The 9,865-nt window shown below is 42.7% G+C and overlaps 1 protein-coding gene across 3 annotated transcripts in view; it reads left to right on the forward strand.

The window, feature by feature from the left end:
• Positions 1 to 9,453, forward strand: part of LOC307263214 (trinucleotide repeat-containing gene 6A protein-like) — a 51,748-nt gene extending 42,295 nt beyond the window's left edge. For all 3 annotated transcript variants that reach the window (XM_080044318.1, XM_080044320.1, XM_080044319.1), the window contains 13 exons: positions 396 to 563; positions 1,630 to 1,749; positions 1,928 to 2,074; positions 2,196 to 2,327; positions 2,447 to 2,621; positions 2,805 to 2,942; positions 3,295 to 3,465; positions 3,563 to 3,703; positions 5,778 to 5,885; positions 6,102 to 6,332; positions 6,437 to 6,510; positions 6,708 to 6,847; positions 7,145 to 9,453. In XM_080044318.1, coding sequence (XP_079900444.1) covers positions 396 to 563; positions 1,630 to 1,749; positions 1,928 to 2,074; positions 2,196 to 2,327; positions 2,447 to 2,621; positions 2,805 to 2,942; positions 3,295 to 3,465; positions 3,563 to 3,703; positions 5,778 to 5,885; positions 6,102 to 6,332; positions 6,437 to 6,510; positions 6,708 to 6,847; positions 7,145 to 7,493 — 2,094 coding nt within the window. In that variant the 3' untranslated portion in view covers positions 7,494 to 9,453. The remainder of the gene's footprint in view (positions 1 to 395; positions 564 to 1,629; positions 1,750 to 1,927; positions 2,075 to 2,195; positions 2,328 to 2,446; positions 2,622 to 2,804; positions 2,943 to 3,294; positions 3,466 to 3,562; positions 3,704 to 5,777; positions 5,886 to 6,101; positions 6,333 to 6,436; positions 6,511 to 6,707; positions 6,848 to 7,144) is intronic.
• The last annotated feature ends 412 nt before the right edge of the window (positions 9,454 to 9,865 follow it).

Genomic DNA, 9,865 nt, shown 5'->3' on the forward strand with positions numbered 1-9,865 from the left:
AAAGGAATTTTTAATTGATATTGAATTTTGTTTTAGATGCACCTCGATATAGTGATAAGTACAAAGTGAATTTATTTGACCCACACCTGGTCGGGACCAGGCTAAACGTAAAGGATAAATTTCCATGGTAACTTATGTCCCTCCGCTTTTATGCAACCGGATCATGGCTAACGCAAGCCAGGATAACCGAAATATCCTAGGTTAATCCCTTATCCTAGTTTTATGCAATAGGCCCCTGGAAACACAATTTTTAAGCCGGGGTTGCATATTTCTTTTTGTATTTCAACTGTATGATTTTGCTGGATTTAATTTACCGTTTTGGTTGATTGTGATTAAATGTGATTATTTATTCTATTCTGACTATATAATCATATTTTTCGCTGTTCCCCTTGCAGAGAGACTCTCCTGACGACTCCATGAAGAGCGGAGGAGGGATGGTCCAGGACAAGCGTATGGACATGGGAAGCATGGGAGACTACAATGGAGTAATGGGGAAAAACCCTGGATCTCGACATCAGCTCCACAAGGAGCCTGCCATGGATCGGAGCTCTTACTATGACAAGGTATGCGCAAACATCAGTGTTTCCCTGGTATGCTATGGGTTGCTAATATGCTCTGCTGTTTAAAACACAATGTTACTAGATGTTGTTTTGGTCACCCTCACTTCCACTGTGGGGATGATAAGGTAGGTGTAGTGCTCCCTAAGCCCTTTTGTGCCCCCCAGTGGTTATTCTAAAACACTGCATTTGATGTGTGGACTGCTGAAAGGAATATTTTATTTGATACTAGCTGTTTGAACGTCATCCTGATGAATTATTAGATGGGCTGCGACAGTTACGAGCAACAGTAAAAAATAATATATATATATTCACACTTACATACTCAATTGTATTAATATTAGGTAGATCTGCAAGTTGTTTCTACAAGTTATTTCTAACTATGCAGTAAAGATAATTACTTGTATTAGTTCTGTACGAAGCAACCGTGTGTTCGTTTTGCTTTGCTGCTTTTCCTTTTGCTCTCAATGCTTCTTGTCTGTTATCTTTCTCTCTATCTTACTGACTCCATCCTCTGCTGACACCTTCTATTTTTTCTACTGTCCCCCCACCACCACCACCACTCATTCCACCCCACTCCGTATGTTCTGTCATACTCTCCTGCACCGCTTCCTCTACTATTACTTTATTTGCTCCCTCACCCTCCCTTTCCCTCTCTTCTTCTGTAAAATTAACTCTTTTACTTATTTTCTCCTTCCCTCTCTGCACCTCTCTGGCTGCTGCCGTGCTTCCTGTCCCTCTGTGCTTGCCGTCCATCTGCTGTGAACCTGGCCTTGCTTCCGCAGCTGTCCGTTTCCTCCTCTGCTTACGATAGCCAAACTTCTGATGAGTTCTCTTCCAATCAAAGCATGAGCTTTCCCCCTTCCAATTCTGCTCAGTCTATCCCCTGTCTTAACCCTGGGCCATCCCCTGCCCACTGTAGTCCCGGGGCCGCTCGGCAGGTGAGTGTGGAAGGATAAAGAAAGAGGATGTCATCACTTAATGTGAAAATAAAAAAGTATATATACTTTTATTACCTTAATTATGTTGTAATTTGTTTGACCATTTCTCTTTTTGTGTCCTATCTGCTCAGAATGTAAACCCTATGATGGGTGGCAACAGCGTAGCACAGGGCCGAGGTGGCCCCCAGTCCCAGATCCCTCCCCAACCCAACCTTCGTAACCAAGTGCCTCCACCCATCCTGCCCTCTCAGGTAGTGCACACACCAAATATTTTTTTTATGTTTTACTCAAAAAATTGGTTTAATAAAAATATACTTATCCACAATTTTGCCACTTTTCCACCCTCCTTCTCTTCCATACATGGTTTTATTTGTGTCTAATATCCCATTTACAGGCAAACTAAAAATTAAATATTGTTTTTGTGTTCAGGTCCCTCCATCCTTGTTGAAGTACCCGGGAGGTAACGGAGGTCTGAACCCTCTGTTCGGCCCCCAGCAGGTCGCTGTGCTCAACCAACTCTCCCAGCTCAATCAGCTGTCACAGCTCAGCCAACTGTCACAGCTCAACCAGTTACAGGTAGAGTGACGGAAAAATGGCCATTGAACATTACATGACAACTTGACAATTTCCTGCATTTGCAATTCTAGCAGTAAAAGCCATTTCCTGCGACTAAAATGCTCAATTCCTCCACCTGCAGCGTCTTCTCCTCCAGCAGCAGCAGCAGCAACAGCAGCAGCAGCAACAACAGCAGCAGCAGCAGCAGCAGCAGCAACAGCAGCAGAAGGCTCAGAGCCAGAGAGCCATGACTATGGGACGGCAGACTGAACAGGTGTGTGTGTGTGTGCGTGTCTCTGAATCCCACTTCAGGATCAGAAACCATAGTCTCTCTATGGTGTTGCTCGATTGAGAGATGTTTTCTCTATCTAACCTCTCTTACCATCCGTCCAGACACGTCCTATTGGTTCATCTCCATCAATGATGCAGCCACCACGGCACTTGGACCCCTCTCTGCTGAAACAGGCCCCACCCCTCAAACCCTACCTGGATAACTACATGAACCACAATGCCCCTGACATGCAGAAGGATGCTGCTGCTCTCGGATCCTTCAGCAACTTCCCTTTAAGTATGTCAGCTACTCGTCGTTTTCAGAATTAAGTCGGTATAATTGAATGACTATAAATGAAGGCATAGATATTTGCTTTATAATGTCTATCAGAATGTCAATGACCTTTTAGCTAGATTTAAAACGGTGACTGAATTTCATCTCACTGTGCTGTTTTCTCTCTTCTTACACGCTTCCTTGCAGGCTTGAACTCTAACCTGAATGTATCCATGGACATGGGTGGTGGTAGTGGTGGCGGACCTATGAGCTACAAAGAGCCGCCCCAGTCCAAACTGAAGAAACTTTGGGCTACTGACCCTCTGGAGCAGAACAGCAAACCTGGTAAAGAATAATTATGTTTGTCCAGTTAATTGTAGTACATGCTGTAACATAACAACACACAGAATATTTTATGCAGCGATTATTTTAAGTTATTCTAAAGAGACCTATTTCATATATGTGAAAATGGCTTGTAGATTCTGAAAATCTATAAGTCGCTTTGACCCCATTGTTTTCTTTCCCTGACTTTCTTTTTTAAATGACGATTTTAAGAATAAAAAAATAAAACCAATAGTACAATATTCCGATGGCACCATGATTTAAACTCACATGTTGTGTCCTTGCATACTGTCATAACATAATCAGTGAGTAGTAGTCAGCGGGATCCTCATGTTTGTGTGTGTTGGTCTCACAGGTGCTATGTCGTCTGGGCTGCGTCTGGAGGACTCTCCCTTCTATGAGTTCCTGTCTCCTGGCCCGTCTCCCCTGAGCCCACACGGCCAATCAATGGGCTCGGTGGGCGACGGCTGGCCGCCCCGTGCCAACACTCCCCCGCCCCATGGAAACACTGTCGCCTGGCCCCCAGGTAAACCCCGCTCCCCCATGTAAAAACAAACGAGGCGAAAGGTTTGCGTTACAAAACTGCTCATCGCGGTGTCTGTATGTTCCCTTTGTGTGTGCAGAGTTCCGGCCAGGGGAGCCTTGGAAAGGTTACCCCAACATTGACCCTGAGACTGACCCTTTTGTGACCCCCGGCAGTGTCATCAACAACCTCTCCATCAACACCGTCCGCGACACAGACCACCTCAGGGACAGGAACAACGGTAGGAAACACTGACTCACTTACTAACTCATGCAATCACTCAGGTTGTATTTCTTCAGGTGTTACACATAATATGCGCTTCCATTAGGGCTGAATAATTTGGGAACAATATTTAATCTCAAGTTTTCGTACAGATATTTTAATTTGATTGTTATTTTTAAAAGTCACCACGGAAGAATTAACTGCTAATAAAGTTGCCAGACAACTATAGCAGGGCACAAATAGGCTGATGAAAATAAATAAATAATAATAATAATAATAATAATAAAAAAGCCATTTGAAAACTTTACACAGTAAAATAATTTCTTTTTTTCATGTCTTCATCTACTACAGAGGCTGACATTTTATAATTAAGTCATATTTTATGATGTTTATTGATGTTTTTTTTTTTTTTTTTTTTTTATCTTCATGAATTATAAGGCAAAGACAGGGATTTACAGGCCAAAGGTTTAAGCAAAGACAGGGATTTACAGGCCAAAGGTTTAAGCTTTTACATTGATTTTATTTCTATCTGCAATGGAGGCGGAAAAAACTGAATTTATTAAACGTTGACATTCAGGTTTTGGGAGGTTGTTTTAAAGGTCACATATTATGCAAAACGCACTTTTTAAATGTGTTGGAACATAACTATGGGTCCACGGTGTGCCTAGGGACTGCCAAAGTTTAAAAAAAAAAAAAAAAAAAAACCTCCCTCTTTCTGAAAACCTCTCCAATATACTCCAGTCAGAATTCTCACCGACTATAACGTCACAGTCGGCACAGCCACTTCCCCATATTTTCTTTATATGTCCATGCTTCCCCCCCACATTATTAACCAGAAACTTCCATGGACATATAAAGAAACTTCCACCGTGCAGTATTCTATGATAACCCCACCCCCCCATTTCTTATTGGTCCACGGCCCCGAGATCCGATGGAACATTTTCCGAGCGACAGCCATGTTGTTTTCCCCGCTAAGCAACAAGATGCCTGTAGTCCAGCATAGCATGCTGAATGTTACATACACCAACACAGAATGCTTTTGCTCATACTCCACTAATTTATCTTAACCACAGCAGTCTATTAATGCCTCGTTTTTAATAACACAACGGATAGGAAGCTACTTGTGCTTTTTTTTAAACGGTGAAACTAAAATAATTGTTTTTATTGGTATTTTTGCCTGTCTGGTGTATAGCTATTAGCTTTGGGACAAGCAACCAGCTTTTGCTCATAACACACTGTTTATATTCCCCACAGCAGTCTGAAAATTTTTAGCAAGACAAAGCATTGGAAGGTAATAGTCGAAGTCTAACTTTGAAGCTAATTTTTCACTGATTTTAGTGATATTTTTAGCCGTTAGCTTCCGAGCTAGCTTCGCAGTAGCCTCCATCTTTTGCTGCATTTTTATTGTGAACATGCCGTTTCCATTAGCTTGTGGCTGTCAGTGCATCTGTATGAACATAGTCTTTCATGTAGACAAGGATTGGTCATGTCAAACTGTTCAAAGTGCGGGTGAGCTCCTGCGTTACTAGCACTAGACATGGTTCTTCTCAGGGTAAACCTAACCGTGGTAACGGCACAGGCACGGCAAGCTATGGACCTATGGGCAAACGCCAATGGCTTCGCTTCCAGACAGGGGCGGGGAGAGCTCATAGATAGTATATTTACGAGGGGAGCTGCAGCTCGGTTTTAAAAATAGGCCACCGTGAGATTAGCTGAAAATCAGGGTATAGAGGCATACTACAATAAATGATCTGAATGTTTTTTTCAGCAAACAACTAAATAAAAACGTATTAGGGACCTCTAAGACCATATAATATTGACAGAAAAGTGTATAATATGAGACCTTTAAAATAATGCTCAGGTTTAAGAGTGTGATTTATTTTTTTGTAGGCAGCCTTAGGTCTTAATGTGTTAAGAGAGAATTGCATATTAAGATGCATCCCATGGCCAACACTCTGAAGTAGTAATTTGTTTCCTAGACTGGGCAAAAGCATGACTACTTTGACTTTTTGGCTATACAATCTTCAGCGGAGGCCATTTTAACTAAATGCCATTGAACACAGACACTTACCCTTCAGTTTGTTTTTTCCCAGGGCCATCCTCATCACTAAACACCACGATGCCTTCTAACAGTGCCTGGTCATCCATTCGTGCCTCCAGCCACAGCGGTTCCCTCACCAGTACAGCACAAAGCACTTCAGGTATGCCTTTCTTGTTGGAAATTCATCTGTTGCCATCTTGAACTTCACATGGAGGGAGAAAGAAGATTAAATTTGACAATAGTGACAACAATAAAATAAAATTCCTAGATCTGTGAATCCAAAACGTATAGAGATATAGAGACCTTTTCAGCTACATGTAACTTTGACTTGTCTTTGGTTCTCCTTAAAGCCTTTTCTCCTCCTCTGTCCTTACAGCCAGACCCAGTGAGTCAAAGTGGTCTCCCGGGGCTGGTTCTGTGTCCAACTCCTCCCTGGCCCATGAGCTGTGGAAGGTCCCCCTGCCTCCCAAGGCTCTGTCTGTGGCAGCACCCTCCAGACCACCACCCGGCCTCACAAGCCAGAAGCCCAGCTCCGCCTCCTCCGGCTGGGACCCATCTGCTCTGAGGCTGGGAGGTTGGGGTGCCTCTGAGTCCAGATACACACCTGGTAAAGAACAGTGACAGCAGTAATCATATCTAAATTGTCCCAAAAAAATTATAAATGGATCACAATTATCAGTCATTGCTAATAATCGTTTACTGTGTTGGCAGGTTCCAGTTGGGGTGACAGCAGCAGCAGCTCAGGGAGAAGCCAATGGCTTGTTCTGAAAAATCTCACACCTCAGGTAATGGCATGTACATTTGTTATTATAGCCATAAAAGTCATGAACAATTATCTATGAGAAAATATGTGGGTCTCTTTTCTTCTGTTATCTCATTTGTATCAAATTGAACACTTAAAAGAAACTGTTCATGATTCTGGTCATCAGTTGCTCAACAACCCCGGTTGTACCTTGTGTGTGTTTTGGTCTGTTTGTCTCAGATTGACGGCTCAACACTGAGGACCTTGTGCATGCAGCACGGCCCACTAATCACATTCCACCTCAATCTGCCGCACGGTAATGCCGTGGTTTGCTACAGCTCAAAGGACGAGGCCGCCAAGGCCCAGAAGAGCCTGCACATGTAAGGACAAAGGACACACAAACACTAAATGTCCATTTCTGTAATGAAGCACTCACTCACTCGGACACACAAAGCAGTATCAGGAAGCACCAATTAAAGAATTGAAAATAGGTCGCTCCCAAAATACTGATAGTTCCATGCTGCATTGTCAACACTGTTTTTCAGTTAAAGGTTACTACAGTTAAGGTTCACGTGTGTACCGATTCCCGGTTTCTTGAATGCACATGAATTGTGGATGTTTTGGAGCAGCAGAAGCTCTGACTGAAGCTCTGTGTCTCACCTGTCGTCTCTCTTCAGGTGTGTTTTGGGGAACACTACTATTCTGGCTGAGTTTGCCAGCGAGGAGGAAATCAACCGTTTCTTTGCACAAGGGCAGTCATTGGCCACTCCCTCCTCCGGCTGGCAGGCCATTGGCTCCTCTCAGAGCAGAATGGAGCAGTCTCACCCCTTCCCCAGCCGCGCTCCTGAACCCAACCAGTGGAACAGCAGCGATCTCCACAGCTCCTCCCTCTGGGGCGGGCCCAACTATTCCAGTAGCCTATGGGGGAGCTCCAGTGGCACAGAGGGGGGGAGGATCAGCAGCCCTTCTCCAATCAGCTCCTTCCTCCCGGTGGATCACCTGGCGGGGGCCGGAGACTCCATGTGAACCCGCCTGCCAATCAGACAGGCCGTGGGAAGGGTCAGTAGAGAATAATCAATAAGCAGCAGAAAAAAAATGAAAAACTGAAGAAAAAAAAAGTAGTTATAAATGCAATGGCACTAGTCGGACTCTTTCTCACTTACAAGATATACAACAAAACGGGGTCTCCCCTGTGGAAAACAAGTTACGTTTCTCTCTGCACATATGTCCACTTTGTTTTAGCCCAAAAACATATCAGTCGGAATACTTGAATCATGCAGGCCAATTCTATAATGTGAACGGATGGATATTTGCTTCCAGGTAGTGCTCTTTCAGACCGAAAAAAGCTTCAATCGAGCTCATTATTATTATATATATTTTGTTTCATTCGTCATGTTTATTTGAATTCCAATTTCTTTTGATTTTTAAATTTTTTTTTTTCATATTTTTTTTTTATTTTTCTTTGCATTTGTTTGCTGACAATGTTGGATTATGAGCTTTTTTAACTTTGCACTGAATGTGGTTTTTTCTCAGTATATATAATCTGCAATATAGAGGGAGCAGCCAGTTTTTCCAGTGTAGCTGTTTACTCATTGAGGTCCTTACCGTATGTGTGTATGCGTGTGCACGCGCACGTGTGTGGAAGTACTTTGTGTGTGTGATTGCGTGTGCGAATGCGTATGTGTGCGCTCCTCTCTGCCTTGGCACGCCTACCTTACTGCGTTGTCGTGGAGTTCAAGATCAACAGATAGTTAAAAGAAGAATAAAAGCTGATTTAGGAGGATTATCTGGTGATAATAAAAGTGAGAATTAAAAAGTATTGCACCAATTTTGTTTTAAAACTAAAGAACGTTGAGCTCTGCAGTGCAAAAGACTGTAGCCGCAGCTGGGACTAGCGAGTCCCGCCCATCCTAATATAGGGGGCGGGTCCTATCTAGCAAGCCCTCCCACTAGCCCCCTAGTGGGCTGGGGGGGAACAGCACTTTCAGAATAGGCTTTCAATGTTTTGGAGGTGCCACACTGCAACCTCTTGTTTACAAGACTTAGGAGGTGGAACGTGTGTTCATTCTTCATTTTAAAGAGAAGATGGAATGAAAAAGAAAATCCTTAAAAAAAAAATCTAAAAACCTTTAAAAAAAAACTGTATAAAAAATGTACAAAACTAATAAAAAAACACAAAAAAATAAACTCTTATTGAGGATGAAGACGATGCTTTGTAACTCTGGGAATTCGGATCAGTGTTTTTGGCCATGGCGTTGGTTATTTGAACTATTCCTCTTTGTCTGCTAAATAACCAGCAATGGTTCTCAGGAAATCAAGCCAGTTCCTCCCCCCCTTGTAGGTGAATTAAAAAATAAAACTACTACTCCTTATAGGAAAGGAAAATCCAACTTCTAGCACTGAAAACTATGTATAGGTCTGTAAGTTTTTTTTTCTCTGCCAAATAACTGCTTTAAGCTGGAGAAGCTCAACACACTGCTTTCAATATGCTGTCTTTAGAGGGTGGGGGGCCTAATGTGGGGGGTGGAGGACGGGCTGTAGAAATCCTAACGCTCCCTCTCTCCTCTTCCTCCAGGCCTCCACTCCACTGATGTAAAAAATCAAAAGTGGGGAGTGTTTATTGTGTGAGTGTGTGACTGTCAGTGGAAAATTTTCTGTTGTGTCAGACCTATAAACCAAGAGAAAGGCGAATCTGTATCTATGCATACTGTAGCCTCTCACATGGCCTACTGAGAGGTGTTTTTTTTTTTCTTTAATTTTTTGTCTCAAAATGTTTTAAATGTTTCATTAAGTACATCAAAATGCGAAATATTACTTGCTTTTTTTAAATCACTCTCATTGCCACAAATGGTGTTTTGAAAGGAGGAAAGAAGAAAAACTTTCAAAATCTTGGTTGAAGATGCTATTTTAACAGTGCAAAAGTCGTCCACATTTCATTGCCTTGATCCTAATTGTGTCCGAAGATGCAACAAGTCAAGTGGCTTCTACCTGTTTACAAATAGAAAATGATTGTATTGTTGTACTGTTATATATATATTTTCCTTTGATTAAGGGGGGGGGGGGGTGTACTCATCTGAAGTTCCTGATCTGATGAATCGTGTGTGTGTGTGTGTGTGTGTTAGGATGCTCTGTAGCGACAGATGTGAGTTCTACCGCTAGAGGGGGAGATGTGGTGGTGTGTGTGTGTGTGAGAGAACAGCGTGAATGTAAATCCACCAGTGGTGTTTGTCGACAAAATCCACGTGTGAACAATAGATTCACCTACCTACCAGTGATTGTTTAGTTACTATGATGCACAATATCCGGGGGGAAACAAACGCTTCAGAGTGTGTGTGTGTGTTTGTGTGTAAGAAGTCAGCATTAGCGAAGCCATGGACCTTAATTTCTTTACTTCATCG

This window comes from Ammodytes marinus (genome assembly GCF_949987685.1).
Source record: "Ammodytes marinus genome assembly, chromosome: 16".
Classification (NCBI taxonomy): Eukaryota; Metazoa; Chordata; class Actinopteri; order Uranoscopiformes; family Ammodytidae; genus Ammodytes; species Ammodytes marinus.